Source organism: Sceloporus occidentalis, unplaced genomic scaffold (assembly GCF_023333645.1).
Source record: "Sceloporus occidentalis isolate IW3139 unplaced genomic scaffold, rSceOcc1.0.p SCAF_1, whole genome shotgun sequence".
Taxonomy (NCBI): domain Eukaryota; kingdom Metazoa; phylum Chordata; class Lepidosauria; order Squamata; family Phrynosomatidae; genus Sceloporus; species Sceloporus occidentalis.
The window spans coordinates 176,282,726-176,303,407 of record NW_028316981.1 but is presented as its reverse complement, the minus strand read 5'-3'; the positions used below and the strand labels follow the sequence as shown (position 1 = coordinate 176,303,407).

At 42.9% G+C, this 20,682-nt stretch overlaps 1 protein-coding gene across 1 annotated transcript in view; it reads left to right on the top strand.

Moving 5' to 3' along the window:
• The first annotated feature begins 2,052 nt into the window (after positions 1-2,052).
• LOC149322789 (procollagen galactosyltransferase 1-like) overlaps positions 2,053-20,682 on the top strand; it is a 30,243-nt gene continuing 11,613 nt past the window's right edge. The window contains exons 1-6 of the mRNA XM_089483048.1: positions 2,053-2,297; positions 5,617-5,727; positions 8,608-8,725; positions 13,392-13,526; positions 14,997-15,201; positions 16,543-16,662. Of these exons, the coding sequence (XP_089339174.1) occupies positions 2,092-2,297; positions 5,617-5,727; positions 8,608-8,725; positions 13,392-13,526; positions 14,997-15,201; positions 16,543-16,662 (895 nt within the window). The 5' untranslated portion in view covers positions 2,053-2,091. The remainder of the gene's footprint in view (positions 2,298-5,616; positions 5,728-8,607; positions 8,726-13,391; positions 13,527-14,996; positions 15,202-16,542; positions 16,663-20,682) is intronic.

Genomic DNA, 20,682 nt, shown 5'->3' with positions numbered 1-20,682 from the left:
TCACAGTCTTTTTCTGATGCAACCCCAGATGTTTTAATAGGATTGACTGTGATTCCATTTCCTCCATAATGCTACATGCAGATTGTAGTAGTAGTTGTTGTGTACTTGCCTGTATAGGGTTTACATTGGGACACTGAATGATGAGTTCCAGCTGCATTTTTCTGCCACCAAATATTTCCAAGAAATTAACGGGGTGATTGACAAAACCAGACAAGTCAGATGCAGAGAGTCCAGAGAGGGATGATGGTGAAAACCCTAAAGTATAACAAAGGGGAAATCCAGCTGATCTAAACACACACACCCAAGTCCAGCTTCTAAAGAGAGCTTCAGCTGCAAATGATTCATTTTGTACCCCTCTCAGCCACTTTTGCAAAGCTGTCAACATCTGCCTACAGATTTTCCAGCCTGGAGGATATTGCTGCAGATTCCAAAACTACAGGCCAAGCTTTCAATTGTAATGAGTGCTGACAGATGTGTTAAAATGACCTTATGTGTGGTTGCTGCTGTTCTTGTCTGTGCCTTCAAGTTTTCTCTGTCTTATGGAAACCCTATCATGAGATTTTCTTACTATTCAGAGGTTTGCCATTTCTTCTCAGGCTTCGTCGGTACTAATAATCCAGTTTGACATCACTTTCACCCCATGTCTCAGTGCTATGGAATACCGGGATTTCTAGTCTGCTGTGGCACCAGAGCTCTCTGTCAGAGAATGCCAAATGTCCACAAAACTACAGTTCCTTGAATCCCACAGCACAGAGCCATGGCAGTTAAAGTAGTGTGAATCCGCATTATTTTTCCAATCCAGATGAACTGTCAGACTAAGGCTGCCTCTGTATTGCAGCACTAATGCAGTTTGACACCGCTTTAACTGCCATGGCTCAATGTTATGGAATCATGGGGTTTGTAATTTTGTGAGATATTTAGCTGCCTTTATCAGACTCTGGTGCCACAGCAAACTACAAATCCCAGAATTCCATAGCATCGAGCGAAGGTAGTTAAAGCAGTCCACAACAGTTAAAAGCCCTGTCAAACTGCAGCTGCATCCACAATACAGAATTAATCCAGTTTGACACTGCTCTAGCTGCCCTGGCTCAATGAGAGGGAATCCTGGGAAGTGTAGTTTGTTGTGGCACCAGTGGTCTCTGACAGAGATGGCTAAATGTCCCACAAAACTACAGTTCCCAGGATTCCCTAGCATTGAGCCAGGGCAGTTAAAGCAGTCTCAAACTGGATTATTTCTGCAGTGTGTTTTGGACTTTTGTTGTTTATCCTCTCTTCCCATATAGGTTCCTTCAGCAAGTACTGTTTAATGTACGGCTAAAAAGTATATTTCCATAATAATAATAATAATAATAATAATGAAGTTGGTTTGTAATTCTGAAATGAAGTTACAGGAATTAACGTTAATTAATTAATGTCAATCAATTTACATTGAATTAAATGTAATTAATTTAAATTTAAAGTAATTCAATTCAATTATTTAATTTAAATTTAAAGTAATTAATTTAAATTTAACATTAATTATTTTAAATTTAATTATTTTAAATTTTATGAATTCATTTAAATTTATTTAATTAAAATAACTAATTAATTATTAAAGTTATTTAGATTTAATGAATTTAAAGGTAATTAATTAATTTACATTAAAATTAAATTTTAATACTTGATTACCTATTTTAAATTTAATGGATTGAGTAATTAATTAATGTTTTCAGTATATAATTGTGTGATAATTATTTGAATAATAATAATAACTACAAGGGAGCGAGTGCTTTAAACATTAAAGAGCAATAATCTCTCAGCCGGGAAGGGAGGGATAACGGAATTCTGTTTAAATAAATAACTACGGCGGCCGCGTGGGGGAAAAAAGCCTCATACGCGCAAACGTCAGCGAAGCCCAGCACGGCCGACTGGCTCTCTAATTTCTGTCGGCGAACAAACCCCCCCACTCTCCCTTAAAGGGAAGGGGCGTGGAAGCGGCGGCCAGCCCAAGCGACAAGGTTCCCCTCTTCTTTCCCGCCGGAGGGCGTGGCCTCGCATCCCCTTTAAGGCAGGGTTTTGTGTCGGAGGGCCAGAAAGGCCGGCAGTGGGGCCATGGGGCGCCGGTGGAGCCTGGGTCTGCTGCTGTTGCTGGTGGCGGTGGCCGCCTACTTCCCGGAGGAGCGCTGGATGCCGGAGTCTCCCGCCAGGCCTCCCCGGGTGCTGCTGGCGCTGCTGGCCCGCAATGCGGCTCACTCCCTGCCGGCGGCGCTGGGCTGCCTGGAGAGGCTGAGGCACCCCAAGGACCGCATCGCCCTCTGGTGAGCGAAGGAGGGAGCGGGTGCGCCTCCTCCTCCACTCCAACCCTCTTCTGCCATGCAGGAACTCTCAGTCAGAGCATCCCCATTGATAGATGGCCATCCAGCCTCTGCCTAAAGACCTCCAGGGAAGGAGACTCCAAAGCAGCATAGTCCACCGTCCAACAGCCCTTACTCTCAGGAAGGTCCTCCTAATGTTTAAGTGGAATCTCTTTTGCTGTAGCTTGCATCCATTGTTCCGGGTTCTGTTCTCTGGAGCAGCAGAAAACAAGCTTGCTCCCTCCTCAAGATGACATCCCTTCAAATATTTAAACAGGGCTATCATATCACCTCTTAACCTTCTCTTCTCCAGGCTAAACATCCCCAGCTCCCTGAGTTGTTCCTCGTAGGGACTCATGGTTTCCAGACCTTTCGCTGTTTTCGTCGCCCTCCATGTCGCCCTGTGCTGTGGAACCCTGGGATTTGTAGTTCGCTTTCACCATTTCCCTTCAGGATGCAGCTACACTGGTTGGCACCACTTTTAAACTGCCATGCCTCTGTTGCCATATGGAACCTTGGGATCTGTAGTTGGTTCTGGTGCCAGAGGCCTCTGTGCTGACAGAGGAGTCTCCCACGGAGCTACAGATCCCAGGATATTCCATACCATGGAAGCCTTGGCAGTCAAAGCGGTGTCAAAAGTGCCTTCTTTCTCCAGCCTGAGAGTGATATCCCTGATCCAAGGCTGGGATGCCCACCTTTGGCTCTCCAGATGCCCAGTGCTAGGGAATTCTGGGATTTGTAGTTTTGTGAGGTGTTTAGCCTCCTCTGACAGAGAGCCCTGGGGTCAAACTGCAAATCCCAATATCCCACAGCATTGAGGCAGGGCAGTTAAAGTGGTCTCAAACTGGGTTATTTCTGCAGAGTGGTGTTTTTTTGGACCTTGGCCTCTGAGGAAGGCCTAATCTGCACTGTGGACATAATGCAGTTTGATGGTGCTTTAGTGTGTCACGCGTCGTGTGCTCCACCGCATCAGAAGGCAGCCCAGGAGGCCGCCTTCTTCCAGTCAGGCCTAGACTTGGTCCTCTTCCAATCCTGGCAGGAAATGTTCTAATGACATCCATTTTCCTTCGGTCATAGCCGATCCTGGTGGTTTTAGGACACACAGAACATCCCTTGCCAGCAGTCCCTAAATGCATCAGAGGAAGCAGGCTGAAGTCTAGGAAAGCTCCTGCTGCTAATTTCTTTCTCCCAGTTTGTCTCAAAGGTGCTACAGGGCCTCTCTATATACTGATTCCACAGACTGACACGGCTATATCTTTGGATTCAACAGTCCCTGGGTTTGGGACCAGGGTGGCAAAGTCCATGTTCCAGCTCCTCTTGCTCCTGCAGGGTGTTGACACAAACCAGTTGCACTTGTTGTCTTTGGCTTGCTTTCTCATTTGTGTCCCCCAGTGAGCCATGGACTCTCTTGCCAACAGGTTACTACATCCTCATGTCCCTTCCTTTGACCTAACCATAAGTCCCCTAGTTTGCTCATACATTTTCTCTCACTTGGGATCCCAATCCGGTGGTCCGATGCTGCAGAAGTAATCCAATTTGACACCACTTGAATTGCCATGACTCAGTGCTGTGGAGTTCTGGGAACTGTAGTTTTGTGAACCATGTAGCCTCTGACAGCGACCTCTGGTACCACAACAAACAGCATAATAGGTTCATCTTAGGGTTGTCATAAGTTGGAACTGACTTGAAGGCACACAGCAACAAAGGAAGTCCTATTTGCAGTATGGAAAGGTATCCAACCGCAGCTATGCACATGCTCCACTTTTGGGGAAGTAATTATGTAGCTAGAGCCATGTTGCTTCTGTGGGCCTCTTATCTATTTTGGGGAAGCTGCATATGTTTTTGGCTACACAGTGAAAGCAGTTGTCATGTGGTGGAACTCGCAATCCCACTGAATATAATGGATGGCTTGTGTTTCAAGTGTCCAGGTTTTTCTTTAAAGCCCACATAGTAATCCTTTTTCGGATCTAGGAACAGATATCCCAAGTCCACAGCAGAATGTGTTCTTGACATTTCAGTCTGACAGTCCTATTTGCAGTGTGGAGATCTGGGTGAACAGATGCATATGCTCCTCATTCTCTCTGTTTTCTAGGTTCAGTGTTTAGCATTAGGATGTAAATCCAGATTGCACCTTTTATTACAGATTAATTTATTGGGAGTAACTATTCTTCTCCCCAAACTTGCTATTCATGATGATAGGTATACAGTCGGCTCTCTGTACCCATGGATTCTGCATCCATGGATTCAACCATCCACAGCTTGAAAATATTAAATATATATATATATCTCCAAAAAAACCAATCTTGATTTTGTGAAGTCAAAAGCTTTCACCTTGATTTTGCCATTCTATGTAAGGAACACCATTTCATGATGCCATTGTGTATAATGAGACTTGAGCATTCATGGATTTTGGTATCCCAAGGAGGCCTTGGAACTACTCCTCAGTGAATACTAAGGACCTGCTGTCTGTATTTTTCTCACATGTTCAGAAGTGTACCTGACATTTCTCTAAAGATGGCACACAGCCTTGAATGTATCAGAGCTTAACCATCACAAGGTTGCATCCGTCAGAAAAATGCCAACTTGTGGAGCTGGATTTTCCTTGGCATGGAACTCTGCAAGGAAAGAGTAAAATTTTGCCACCCATGTATTCTAAAAACACATTTTTTTAAAACTTAGACATTTACCCTCAGATGTTGTTTGGCTTCTAATTATAGATGCCTATTAACTCAGTTTGCCTTATCCAACCTGGTGCCTTCCTGGTATCTAGGGCTACAGGTTTCTTCATCCATAGTCACCATTGGGGAGATGTGGCTGGCGGTGGTGTGTTTTGTAGTTCACTTTGCTTGGAAGGCACTGGGTTAGGGAAGGCTGCTTTAGCACAAGCACTGAACTACCAGATGGCAGACTTTTTAAAATGACAAATGTATTTATATTTTCTCACTGAACTGGCTGTGTGCCGCACTGGCTAATACATTTATATGTAGAGAGAGATTAGTATATATATATGTGTGTGTGTGTGTGTGTGTGTGTGTGAGAGAGAGAGAGAGAGAGAGAGAGAGAGAGAACAGAGAGAGAACAGAGACCTAATAATATTAAAAGCACTACTGTAACATGGCCTTATAAGACACCACTGCAACTGTAGAGCACTAGTAGCATGTTTTTTTTTTACGATCTCGGTGTGAGAAACTGTTGACAAGCCTGAAACAGGAGTGATGGGAGGTACAGAATGAGATTCCCACCTGCTTAGGAACCATTTGTTCCATGTCCTTTGTTTCTATAGGGTGGCAACTGATCACAACGTGGACAACACGACAGCTGTGCTTCGGGAATGGCTAACAAATGTTCAGAGCATGTATCACTCTGTGGAGTGGAGGCCCATGGACAAACCCTGGTGAGCCAAGGAAATACTCTGGGGATCCAGGGAGGGAAGTGTAGCATACCTTTAAGTACAGGATGGTTTGGGGCCTTGAAGCTAGATCTGAAGATAAAGCCTAAGGAATAAGTGACAACACAAAGGTTGACCTGTTCCAGAATTTTCATTCCCACCGTATATTTTGGTTATATATTTGAAGGATAGGTATTAGGTAAAACTTATTTATTTATTTATAGTCTGCTTTTCCCCTGGGATGGGATCCAAGGCAGCTTCTAGAGGTTTAAAAAAGATTAAATTACAATCTTAATTTACAAATGTTAAGAAAGAATTAGGGTGCATCTACACTGCAAGAATAATACAATTTGACACCACTTTAACTGCATGGCTCCACCCTACAGAATACTTGGATTTGTAGTTTTGTGAGGCACAAGCACTCTTTGGTAGAGAAGTCTAAAGACCTTGTAAAGCTACAAATCCCATGATTCTCTAAGATGGAGCTTCAGCACGTAAAGTGGTGTCAGACTGCATTATTTCTACAATGTAGATGTACCCCTAAATAACATACTAAAACCCATGATTAAAACAGTTGAAACACAATTAAAACATAATTGTTAATGAAAGATAAAATAAAATAAAATACAGCATACACTTCACACATACCACTGCTATAGAACTTAAACTCAAAAGTCCTGCCCAAATAAAATGATCTTTATCTGCTGATGGAAAGAGAGAAGGCCAACTGGACTTCCCATGAAAGGTTGCTCCGCAGCCTGGACCAGCCTCAGAGAAAGTTCTTTCCTGTGTCCTTCTCAAATGTGCCTGTGAAAGTAGTGGGACAAGTGGAGGGCCCTCCCTTGTAGATCTTAAAAGCTTGCACTGGCTTGTATCAGGGCACAGGTTAAAAAATGAGCACTTTGAATTGTGCCTAGAAAAGAACTGCCAGTGAAGTTGTTTCAGGACAGGCAAAGATCACTTAGGGTAGCTGATGTGTGTATCAGTTACTTCCTGATGCAGAGTAAGTGCTCAGATCGTGAAAAGCTATGCTCTTAAAGACATGGGAGTGCCACCACACCTGACAGTCCTGACGAAATCTTAGAACAGACTATGGAGAAACAGAATGGTTCCCAAATTGGCAAGGGGGTCAGACAAAGCTGTATATTATCACCCTATTTGTTCAACTTGTATGCAGAAAATATCATAAGAAGAATAGGTTTAGACTTAGAAGAAGGAGGAGTAAAGATAGGAAGGAATATCAACAATACACGGATGATACCATACTACCAGGGAAAACATCATGAATTTGGAACAGTTATTAAGGAAGGTAAAAGAAGAAAGTGTAAGGTGATGCTGAACAAAGAAAACAAAAATAATAACCATAGAGGATCTACATAAATTCAACCTAGACAATGAGGAAATTTAAATAGTAAAAGAATTCCCATACCTTGGGTCAAACATCGATCAGGAAGGAGACTGCAGTCAAGAAATCAGAAGAAGACTAGGAATGGGAAGGGCATTTATGAAAGAATTAGAAAAGATCCCAAAGAGTAAAGATCTACAGCAGAGCACTAAAGTTAGAATTGTCCAAGCCATTGTCTTTTTCATCACCATGTATAGATGCAAGAGCTGGATACAGAAAAAAGCAGATAAGAAGAAAATCAGCTCATTTGAGATGTGGTGCTGGAGAAGAATGCTGAAGATACTGTAGATAGCCAAAAAGACAAACAAATGGGCTCTTGAACAGATCAGGCCTGAAATCTTCCTGGAAACCAAAATGATCAAACTGAGGCTATCATACTTTGGCCACATTATGAGAAGGCAAGACTCACTAGAAAATACAATGATGCTAGGAAATGTGGAGGGATGTAGAAAGAGAGGAAGATTGCATGCCAGATGGCTAAATTCAATTAGGGAGGTCATAGTTCTGAATCTACAAGACCTAAGCAGAGCAGTGGAGGACAGTGGTGCTTGGAGATGTCTCCTCCACAGGATCGCCATGAGTTGGGATCAACTCGAAGGCAGTTAATAATAACAACAATAACAACAAAAGTGGGAAGATTTAACACTATTGTTTTAGGGCTAGTCATAATTGTGGCTTTTCTTGACTTGGTTTTACAGGATAATTGGTTTGACTTAGGTTGGATTGCTTTGTGAGAATGATGATGATTTTTTTTAAAAAAAAAGTATTTTCTCCCTAAAATCTGATTGTTTTTAACATTTTATACATTATTCAAATTATGTTTGCTTTGCTTAATTTATGCAGTTCTTTATATTTATGAAGGAAGAACAAGAGTCTGCTCAGGATGAGAAAAGCTCATCCTCTGGCTGCTAAAAATATTGCTCAAGGAAGGACTGCACAAGTTGTCACCTTCCAATTGTTATTGCTTGTCAGGTCCCATCATCCCTCACCATGCTGGCTAGGACTGGTGACTGCTGCAGGCCAACAACACCTAAAGGACCCCATGTTCCCCACCTTTGGTATAAGTGGTTGCCCCAGATAGAAATGATTGCCCCATGCCGCCAAACTTCCAGCTTGGGGCCATGACATGGAATAAACCAGGCAAGGCCTGTGAAATTGATCCACAGCCACTTCACTCAAAATGTTGGCTTGGGTATTGTTCTTTAGCTGCTTTCTGAACCTTTAGATAACTGAATATTACAGAGCAGAAATCCTGTTAATTTCCAGTGATCTATCTGCCAAAACCAGAACCATACTAGTACTTGGCAGAAAACAAGTCCTTTTCAGTTCTCTGAAGGAGCTAAAAGCAGACTTTGCTTTGGACACTTAGCGTTGTTGTTCTGGTTACATGGCAAGTTTTTTTATCTGTTGAGAGTGGGCAGATGGAAATGAGGGGTCTTCCTTTTGAAGGCTTCAGAACTGAGCCTCTTTATCCATGCCAGGTCTTATCCAGATGAGGAAGGCCCCAAGCACTGGTCCAATTCCCGTTACGAGCATGTCATGAAGCTTCGTCAGGCGGCTTTGCAGTCGGCACGGGACATCTGGGCTGACTACATCCTGGTGAGCAAAAAATTTGTAAGGGAAGCCTGGTGGAAGGGACTAGTATCTTAAGGTTGGATTGCCATCGATCTTACACCTCCTCTTAAGGCATTTCCAATATGCTTTGTTGCAGCCCTGTAGTTTGTATGCCATGGAAATGCATCCCATGATGCTTACCTGCTCAGCCATAGCTTGATGATGGAGGCTCAAGAGACTAGTGCTAGTTGGATACTTTTACATTTTGTGGTAGACATAAGAGCTTGGGGAAGGGGAAGCAGAAGTGTGATACGACCTCCTTTAAAATTTAAGTTGATGCCACCTTCCAGCCTCCAAAGACACCCCATCACTAACACTGCCTTACTTTCACCCTTTTCACACTATCCTTAGTGTCCTACTATCACCCTTTTAACACTATTCCTAGGGTCCCATGTTTCAATGTTTTACATAGCCTGTTCTCGTTTCCTGTTCCTAACAATCAATTTAGAGTCAACCACTATAAAACAAACAATAAACTTTATTGAGAAATATGTAAAAATAAAATATCTTATGTATGTTAACTTCATCCTCAGTATGGTTGTATTCATCTTAAACCTCTTCTTAAGGCATTTTCCATATGCTTTGTATCCCATTCCCTTAATCTAGACACGTATCTCTGTGTCAGCTCTTCAGCTATTCCAACTTACACATTAGAACTACCAACCAGAGCAACTATCAAAACTGAACTCTGCTTTTTAAAATCCCTCTCTCACCAGGAGGCCACTGAATACATCTGGGCTGAGTTTCTCTCCTGTGTTGTCCATTGCTTAACATCAATCTGTCAAGCTGCACTTCACCCCCCCCCCCAATTAGTCAGCTTCTAAAGCCACTTTGTCACAAGAAAGTTACCTGACTTTTCTAGGGGTAGTGGATTGCAAGGCTGGGGAATGTATGGCCTTCCAGATGTTGAAGTGTGACCTTCCAGGCAATGTTGAATTGTATCTCCATGACCATTCACCATATTGACTGTGCTGCTTCGGGCTGATCAGGGTTTGCTGTCCAATGACATTTGGAGGGTCACATGTTCCCCAGCCCTGCTATACAGTATTATACTTACCCTTTCCACCTAATGTGAAATAGAACTTATCCCTTGTAACGTCCAGATGTTACTGGGTGGATGTTCAGACCACTTGTGACTTTGACTGTGGCAGCTCCAGGTGTCTCTAGTGAAATAGACAAAAGAAATATTGAAATAGGTCAGGTGATTCAACTGAATAAAACCAGAATGAAACTACGGTAATAAAAATAATATTGTCCCTTTTCTCATGGTCTCCTGCCATGTTGTTCTTTCCCCACCCACATACCGCTTTTCTTTCCCATCACCATCTTTATGCGAATAGTCTATTTATTGAAGTACTGTCAAACTAGCAAAAAAAGGGGAAATATCAGGTGTAAAGTTAAACACATGCATGCATTGTATTTAATTCTAGCCTGTAAGAATTATGTATCTTGGGCCAGTGTAGATGGAGATGGTTATTTTTCCTGGTACCTTATCATCCCTAAACTTGGCTCCTTCTAATGTTTCACTGTCACTGTAACTAGCCTTCCTTTGAATACAGCTGAAGTATTTTGGTTAGCTCCCTTGTGTTTCAGTTTCCCAAGCAGGAACAGCTGTGGTGGGATGTCAGGGCAAAGTGGGAGCCCAGTTGGAGCAGCTGCACTTGCTGAGAGTTCAGCCTCTCGGCTTGTCCCGCATTGTACTTCCGTTATAGAATTAGCTGCTGGCCTGCAGCCCAGAAATACTTGCAGGGGTATGATTTGTGTATTATCCATATTACAGCTGGCTAGACAGCAGATCATTGTGCCTTTTCTCCTTGATCATAAAAAATGACAGCACCTGTTAATTGTCAGGTTCATTTTAATCTTAGCAATATCCATGGCTCTTCGACTATAACCTGCAATAATACTATGGGAGGCGGGGGCATGTTTTGGAAGTTGCTCAAGGCTCCAGTTGCAGAATATAGCCCTGAAATGATTTCTTTCTTTCATCAGTTTTCCTCCAAGGTTCAGCAGGTGTAGGAAAACATGCTTTTGCCTTCTGCTGTTTCACTAGAGTCATGCTTATGCACAGAGAATCCCTTGTTCTCTCCTCAGTCACTCCTTAAAGGCCTTTTCCTTGTATAACATTTTCTGAAGGCTCTCCTTTCTTGGTCTTCTTTGTTTAATAATCCCCTTCTCCTCCAATAGCCTGGCCTGCACTATTTTTAAAAGAAAGAATTTATTTCAGTGGATGGTTTTCTTTTTTAGTTTTTTAAGAAAAATGATAGACAACCCAAAATGAAGAAGTGTGCAGTGCAGGTGAAAATGAATCTTACCTATTGCAATATGGGAAGTGATAAGCTGTGCATTATTTATATTCATTTATTTGTCCTACTTGCAGCCTGCATTGTGTCCACTGAGCTAAAGCGATGTACCTAGACTATATCTCCTCCTCTCCACTTTACCTGATAATAATCCTGTGAAGTAAGTCCTGCCACCAAAGGGTGCTCAACAATGGCACCTTTTCATCCTGGAGAGAAGTGACCAGTGGGGTCCCACAGGATTCTGTCCTGGGGCCAGTGCTATTCAACATCTTTATCAGTGACCTGGATGACAGAATTGGGAGCATACTTATCAAATTTGCAGATGACACCAAATTAGGAGGTATAGCTAATACCCCTGAGGATAGGATCAAAATTCAAAATGACCAGAATAGACTTGAAAGCTGGGCCAAAGCTAACAAAATGAAATTCAACACGGAGAAATGTAAGGTACTGCACTTAGGGCAGAAAAATAAAATGCACAGACATAGGATGGGGGATGCCTGGCTGAATGAGACTACATGTGAAAGGGATCTAGAAGTCCAAGTTGACCACAAGTTGAACATGAGTCAACAGTGCAATGCAGCAGCTAAAAAGGCCAATGGAATTTTAGGCTGCATCAATAAAAGTATAGTGTCTAGATCAAGAGAAGTAATAGTGCCACTGTATTCTGCTTTGGTCAGGCCCCACCTGGAATATTGTGTCCAGTTCTGGGCACCACAATTCAAAAAGGAAATTGAGAAACCAGAGTGTGTCCAAAGGAGGGCGACTAAAATGGTGAAGGGTCTGGAAACCATGCCCTATAAGGAACGACTTAGGGAGCTGGGGATGTTTAGCCTGGAGAAAAGAAAATTAAGAGGTGATATGATAGCCCTGTTTAAATATTTGAAGGGATGTCAAATTGAGGAGGGAGCTAGCTTGTTTTCTGCTGTTCAGAGAACAGGACCCGGAACAATGGATGCAAGCTACAGGAAAAGAGATTCCACCTCAACATTAGGAGGAACTTCCTGACAGTAAGGGTTGTTTGATGGTGGAACAGACTCCCTCGGAGTGTGGTGGAGTCTCCTTCCTTGGAGATCTTTAAGCAGAGGCTGGATGGCCATCTGTTGGGGATGCTTTAATTTGGATTTCCTGCATGGCAGGGGGTTGGACTGGATGGCGTTGTGGTCTCCCAACTCTATGATTCTATGATCACTAAAGTCTAGAAACAATATAAACTTCACAGGAGAACAGCATTTAAATTCAAATTAGTTACCACCACTATCATCATTCAGCCTGGCCAAGTCTCCCCAAGAACCCAAAATAGACAGAAGTTTAGCAAGATCAGCTACCACACTGTCAAAAGTGGCCCTTGTACATAGCAAATACTCGAGCATATGAAACAAAACCCTGCAGGAAGCTTAACATACAGATAGTAACAGTCTGTTATCCTAGCATAAGGCAGTCCCTAGAGCAATGTGTAGCAGCAGCAAAAGGATGGCAGCAAAACCTCCACCTCCATCAGGAAGGAAAGCTGCCATGCCCACTTGTGAGCAGGTAGGCCATTTTTTCTCTTCAAGTAGAAGTGGCTTCCACTGCCATGCTACCTGCCCCCACTGGTCACTGGAGCATCCATTTTACCTCTGCTGCCACCCTACTGCCTACAATGGCATTCTGCCCAATATACACTCTTACCTCGGGATACGAATGCGCCGGGATACGAAATTTCCGGGTTACGAAGAAAAAAAAAATAAAAAATATTTCCGGGTTACGAAGGTTATTCCGGGTTACGAATAACCTTTTGGTGCTTTTCGGCGCTATTTCGCACCAAATCGCGGCTTCCCTCCATTAGCGCCTATGGCTTTCTCGGCTTACGAAGACTTCCGGGTTACGAAAATGGCGCCGGAACGGATTAAATTCGTAACCCGAGGTAAGAGTGTAATTGTGGTCAATGCATACAGCTTGCCTTAGAAGAACAGATGTGTATGCTACAAATGATGTTAGTGGGTGTGGGTGCACAAGCCTTTCCTTCTCAGAACAGCTGGCTAAGTTGTTCTCCTTGCTCCATTTTTTCTCTCTGTCCCTGATGCCGTGGCTGCCAATCTCTTCCTCTCCTTTCACACCCATCTATTCTTTCTGAAGCACGTGTTTCTAGTAAGTGGATCTTGGAGATGCCTCTGTTATGTAGGGAACCCGCAAGGAAAGAGTTAACCTTGTGGCCATCAGTTTCTGATCTTTGCAACTAGGATAGTTGTATCCTGGAACTTGAGGATGTGTAACATTTAAATTGGAACATTTGCTGTAGATTTAAACGTTATACTTTTTTTTTCTCTCTCTCCCTTTCTTTCTTGATTCAACACACGCCTCCGTAGTTTGTGGATTCAGATAATCTTCTGACAAACCCTGACACCTTGGGCCTTTTGATAGCTGAGAACAAGACTGTGGTGGCCCCCATGCTGGACTCACGGGCAGCCTATTCAAACTTTTGGTGCGGGATGACCTCACAGGTATGCAGATAACAGATTCTCTGGCTTACCTACATTACATACTTCTTTGGGTTCATGACAGTTGAGGCCCCAACCAGTGGAATATTAAACACCTCTGTGGTTTGTGTGTGTTGGGGACAGGAATCCAGGACTGAGGCCTGGCACAGCTTTCCCTGTTTTAGTACTCTCAAGAGGCATTTGACTACAGTCCCCATGCAGAGTTTAGAATATGACCAGGAAATGACCTGTTCATGCTGAAGGAGGCAATTCTGTTCTCTTCTCCATCCCCAGATCCAGGACCAAAGAGCAAATCAAGCATAGATTCTGCAACTTGAGTGAGTCCACTTAACAATTGATCAACATTGGTGGCCATGAAGTTCTTGGCCACATCCAACAAGATGGTCTCCATTTGAATCTTGAAGTCACCTAGGATAATGGGCCATGTGGATTGAAGTTCCACCTCAGAGCCTGTGTCCAAGATCATGCATGATTGAGCATAGAGTAAGAGTTCCACATGTGTCACCACTGCATTAGCTCCCTCACGGCCATTCAACTGCCGGTGGAGAGTGGAGAGAGGTGGGTCAGAGAAGCATTTGGCTATGTCCCTATGGCCAGGTGCAGACTTGGGACAACTTTTGCCATGATCCGGTGGACCCTTCAGTGGTCTCATCAGATGGTGTAATCAATCTGTAATGTGGATGTAGTCAGATGCTTCTCTGGTCCATCCTTTTGCACTCCACCAGCAGTGGCCATATGATAGGGGACTTCAGTGCCCCTGTGGTGAGTCCTGGGAGGGAGTGGTTTTTGGTTGTTGCAGAGGGACAAAGAGAATGCTCAATTCCACAATGACCATGCAAACGTAAGGTGGACTTAAGCTTGCATATGCAACTAACAGGATGCCAATTTATGTCTGTCAGCTCAGGTGGTGAGTGGCAGTAGGATGGTAGGATCCTTCTTATCTCCAAACCGGCTAGGTAAAATAGCTGGGAAGGTGATGGTGCCATAATAGCAGCAGCTGCCCTTCCTTGTCTGTTAGTTCTGTGTTGTATCACATTTTTCTAACACAATTGTGTCGGAAAACTCCACCACTTCTCTCCATCTAAATCTTGGGGATAAATGTTAGGTCAGTATACTGGCCCAGAATGGAGTCCTGAATTATAGCAGGTTTTCTTTTCTCTGACCAGTCATTAGCATACCAGCTGTTAAAAGCTAATGAGAAATCAGTATGGTAGAAATTTTAACTGAGTGGAAAAACAGACAAAAGGGTAAGGTTTATTTGTTTATCACCTATACTCCGTCATTTTCCTCATCTGTTTTATCAGATGCCCACTGCCATATTCCTTCTTTTCCCCACGTGTTCCACATGGCAAACTCATGGGTTGCGTATGGTGAGCCTCTGCTTATCGTTCATACATAACATTAACGTGCTTGTTCTGGCTCACCACCTGCTTCTCTTCAAAGTTAAGCACCTCTGAAATTTCCCTTCCTTAGGGCTATTACAAGCGCACGCCTGCTTACATCCCTATCAGGAAACGTGACCGCAAGGGTTGCTTCGCTGTTCCCATGGTGCACTCCACTTTCCTCATCAACCTGCAGAAAGAGGCCAGCCAGAACCTGGTTTTCTACCCACCCCACCCAGATTACACTTGGGCATTTGATGACATCATCGTCTTTGCCTTTGCCTGCAGGCAGGCTGGTGAGTTGGAATTGGTGCCTTCTATTACTAGGAAGGACAGCAATCTGACTTGTATGTCTGCTGAACAATTGCCTCCTTTTTCAGCCAACCCAGAGATACTTATTCATGGGGACAACTAAAACATAAATTGTGATAACTTTGGTTTGTAGGGCTGCCTTGTAGACCGTGTTGGTGGCATCTTCTGCATCTTCTTATTTTGGTCACCTGTTGCCTGCCCTAAGTCCCCTGTGGGTGCTGTGTAAAGCCGAAGGAAAGCAGCTGCCATGCTGCTCCCATGTAGTAAACAGCAGCACTATGCCAGCTGTGCACTTTTACTCTTCTGATCTTAGATTTGAAAGCAGGAGCAGGCAGTACGTGGCCCTCTTTGTGTTGTTGGACTGAAGCTTCCATCTTCCGTAGCCGGCATAGCCTCTGGATATCATGGCTACTCATTGGCATCTGAGGGACTGACAGTTAGCCTCCCTGGTCCTGAGGTTTAACACAGGTTGGGGAACGTTAGGCCATGAAGCTCAGTCTGGACTTCAGGGGTCCAACCCTAGCCATACTCCCTTCCCTCTAATACCATTGGGTGGTTTCCCAGCATTTGTTGGTACTTTCTAAAAGGATGGGATGCCTTTCTTAAGGCTTAATATAGTTACAGGAGCTTTTAACTAAAAGATTGATGGCCTTCTGAGGCCCATCCTTTTTCCTTTGGCCCGGCCCATCTCTGGAATGCAGTGTGTTCAGAACTTCTCTGAAATAGAGTTTGGCCCTCAGGCTGAAAGATGTTCCCCACTTTTGGCTCAAGTGGAATTCACTAATTTGCAAAGCAGATTTTCATAGCTGATACTGCATAGTTATTCTTTTCCTTTTGAAACTTGTAATATTTTATTTTAGTTTTTTTGGTCATGGGTAAAGCAGTGAGGCTGAAGCCCAAACATAACAACTGAAAATCTGATGCAGTCACCTTTCCCACTTTTGTGAATTAAGATGACAAGCATAGTTTTGCAGAGATAAGATTTAAACATTTTCTTTAAAAAAAAAGAAAGCTGGGATTGTCAGGAAAGTGACCTTCACCCATTCTTTCCTGCTGAGTTGTGCACTGTATGCAGCCATAAAAATCCAGGTTATGTTGACTGAATTGGTCAGCATCATGCCTAAATCTGTGAACAGTATATTGGATCATCATGTGGGTAGCCAGCTGTGGTGGAGAAACTTTTGATCAATAATTTGCCATTCATTCACATAGAGATGAAACATTATGTTGCATAAAGGCAAGCATCAGAGACAGGGATCTTTAGCTATCCAACTCCCCCATGCTCTTGTGTGCTCATTTTCCACTTTCCTGTCCCATTTGTTTAGAAGTCCAGATGTATGTGTGCAACAAAGAGGTGTACGGCTTCCTACCTGTGCCTCTGCGGTCCCACAGCACCCTGCGTGACGAAGTGGAGAGCTTCATGCACGTGCAACTGGAGGTCATGGGTGAGCACTCAGTGTGATGCTTGGTCTTTGCACCTGTTTTAAACTGGAGGGGGAATTCATAGCAGAGAGACCATTCATACGAAAAAACCCAAATTCTTCTTTGACCATCAGCTATGTAAATGAAGGTGGACCACTGGAAATGAGCACCAAGCTTCATGTAGAAAGTGAGGTAACCGAGTGTTACCTCAATAAAAATTTGGCATCTCTACCTCAGGTTGTGTACCAGTGAAAGCAAAATTAGGTGGTATGAAGTTATTAACTACTGTCAAGTCAACTTTGACTTAATGGTGACTATGGATGGGGCATCTCCAAGTCACCCTGTTATCAACAGCCCTGCTTAGGTCTTGCAGATTCAGGACTGTGGTCAATGTGTTTGTTGACTAGGAATCTGACTCTTTTTAAGCCAGCTTCTGATTTTTCTATAGTATGTGACTGATGAAGGTACCATAAAGGTCTCCTTCCCCTTACATTCACATCATATAATAGCTAAATAGAATCGTCGGGTTCGGAGGCAATTGGACAGCAGTTGCCAACTGGGGAAATGGAGGAAGTGGTAGACAATTGGGGAGGCCTGCTGTTTCCCCACTTGCCCTCGTGGCTTCCCAGAGGGCTCTGGATAGCTGTGGTTGAAAACAGGTTGCTGAAGTCCTGGATTAAGTGACCTCCAGTCTGATTCAGTAGAGCTGTTGGTATGTGTTCCCCCTCTGACATAGATTCATTGTGCTCCCTTGAGCAAAACTTTTTTTCTACCTCAGTTCCTTGTATAGGACCTGCCTCTGAGGCGTTGCTGTGGAAAGGATACATTGCAAGGTACACACTACACTATAACATTGTACAAATTTAGGCTTCATTCCTGCACACTTCAGCCTAGCAGCACACCTCACTGCAATCAGCAGGGCCTATTTCTTGGCCAGGATAGCTATGTAAATGTGCCACTGAATTCAGAAGAGCAAGCAGCTTTGCAAATATGACCAGATCTTTGCTGACTACCGCCTTCAGGTTTTTTCAATTCAGGGGAATGTCGTGGTTCTCCTCATGCTGAATTTTTTTAGCACAAGGCATCTAGTATCAAAAGGAGCTTGTGTGGCAACTTACTATCCCTTGCCTTCTGAAGGAGCTTGCTGGACTCTTTCCCTTGGAATTGCTGCACAGACACTCTTTGTCCACCCTGCAGCTGCACAAAGGTCCTTTTACAAACATCCAGCTGGCCTTAAAGGGGAGGTGGTGCCCAAAGGCTCTGTAGCCTGGCTTGTTTTGCAATCTGAAGGATGTACTCTGTGTGTCAGGAAAATTTGCTGCATTCTACTGGTATTTTTCCTTTTTTGTTTTTGTTTGTTTGTTTGTTTTAAAGAAGTTTGATTGTTGTTTTAAAGAAATATTTAAAGAATATTTATAAGTGATAGGTTGATTTTCAACAGAATTCCGTTTAGGTGAGCAGTTTCTGGGATTGTACAATTCTATTTGATCGTATAGACCATTCTTAAAGAAATTGGCATGCCGCAACATTTGCCCATCCTGATGCATAACCTGTACTCACAATAAGAGGTTGCTGTTAGGACAGAATATGAAGAAACAGAATGGTTTCCAATTGACAAGAGAGTTGGGCAAGGCTGCATTTTATTACCCTATCTCTTTAATTTGCATGCTGAACATATCATATGTAAAGCAGGATTAGACTTGGAGGAAGAAGGTGTTAAAATTGGACAAGTAACACTAACAGTTTAAGATATGAGGTGATATTATAATACTAGCAGAAAATAACAAAAACTTGGAACAGTTACTGAAGAAAGTCTAGGAAGAAAATGAAAAGATAGGTTTACAATGGTTAAGAAAACAAAATGTTAGAAAAACAAAAATAATGACCATGGATGATTTACTTAACTTTGAAATACACAATGAAGATATTGAAATAGTTGAAAATTTTCCATATCTTGGTACATTCATTAATCAAAATGGAGACTGCAGTCAAGAAATCAGATTATGACTTAGAATGACATCTATGAAGAAATTAGACAAGATCCTGAAGTATAAAGATATATCATCAAATATTAAAGTTACAATTGCCCATCCCATTGTATTTCTCTATATGGTTGTGAAAACTGGAGAGTGGGGAAAGCTGATAGGAAGGAAATCAACACATTTGAAATGTGGTGCTGGGGAAGAGTTTGGTGGATACAGTGGAGTACTAAAAAGACAAATCAAAGTGTCCTAGAGCAAATGAAACCTGAACTCTTCCTAGAAGCCAAGATGACTAAACTGAGATTGTCATACTTCAGATATACGAGAAGATGTGATTCACTAGAAAAGACAATAATGCTTTGTAAAGTAGTGTATATACTTGTGTGTAAGTCTAAAAATGTATGCCCAAACTTTGACTCCAAAATCCCAGGATGACTTATTTACGAGTCAGTATGGTAATGTGATAGCAGCTCTTTCAGATTTCCCCATGCGATTGGGAGAGAGTTTCTTTTTCTCTTGAGCCAAGCAGAAAGAGTCCTGGGTGGTTGATTGCTATTAAACAAACAGAATCTCTCTCCCATCTGCACTGACTGCTGCTGTCTGGGGAGTCAAGGATGAAACCAAAGTTGAAATGCTGAAGCAAAAAGTTTCAGTTAGAGTCCCCCTCGATTTATCCATGGGTTGTGTCAAAATCCCTAATTTTGGCTGCAAAACCTGCCCTTATACATGAGGTCAACTTATAGTTGAGTATAGACAGTAAATTGAACAGGAAAAGAGGAAAATCACATCCCACATGGATAAACTAAATCAAGGAAGCCACAGCCCTGGGTCTTCAAGACCTAAGCAGAGCTGTTAGTGATCATGTGACTTGGAAGTCTGTCATTGATAAGGGTCACCATAGGTCGAAGTTAAGTTGATGGCAGTTAACAACACCCAACACAGTTGCCTCATGGAACTGTGTCACTTCAGAATGCATTTTAGGTTGAAAACTTCTGCACCAAAAGAAAACATTTATACCTCTCAGGCTCCCCCCCCCCCCGCCCATATCCACTAGTAGAGTGTCCCATTTGTTTTGTTTCAGGTATTTTGCAAACTCAAATTTGTGCACAACTTGCTGTGGCATGATTGGCTTTTGTTTTGTTTTTAAATTTCATCCTCCCTGAGTAACACTTGGTTGGACTGTTGCTTCTCTCTCTTTCTCTTTCTCTCTCTCTCTTTTGACTGATAGAACACATTAGTTTTTGGGGAAATGGCAACACATAGTATCTTGAAAGCAAGTGTTGTGTACCTTCAAATTGCTTCTGATGTATGGCAATCTTAAGGTGCACCTTCAACAAGGTTTTCTTGGCAAGATTTGTTCAGAGGGTTGTTTGTCATTATCTTCCTCTGAGACTGAGAGAGAGAATGCGACTTGCCCAGTCACCCACTGATTTTCCATGGCTGAGTGGGAATTCAAATCTTGGCCTCCCAGAATCCTACTTCAATACTAGCCACTGCATCCTGCTGGCTAAAGGCAATCTCTGAAAGAGACTGCAAGATGGAAGCATAGCTTCATTAAGTTGGTGCCCTCCAGATGCTTGGAACTCCATCATCCCTTTGTGCTACAGGGAGTTGTGTCCAACACACCTGGAAGGTGTGAAGTTGGGGAGACTGGTGTAGAGGTACCCTTCTATTAATCCCCACCAATCCCTCAACTGTTTCTTCAAACATCTTTCTGTGGGAGGGTGGGATAGAAATCTTCCATGCAGACATTGAATTCCAGGATACCATTGTGCTTTCATGCAAATGAAGGATCTTAGATTAGTTGTAAGACAGGATTTCATTTGCCCAGACTTGAATAAAAGCCATTCCATCCCTCCTGAGTAATATAGCTGTAACGCACGAGAGAGCCTTGCAGTAAAATTTAATAAATGCTTCTGTCACATAGACATTCATGGTTTTGTTTTAAATGGAAACACTAAATTTGAGGAAGTCAAGGTAGCATTTGACAATACATTCCTAAAATCTTTATCTCTGGTTTGCTTCTTTGCTTCTTACGAGCTAATATTTTTGGTATGGCAC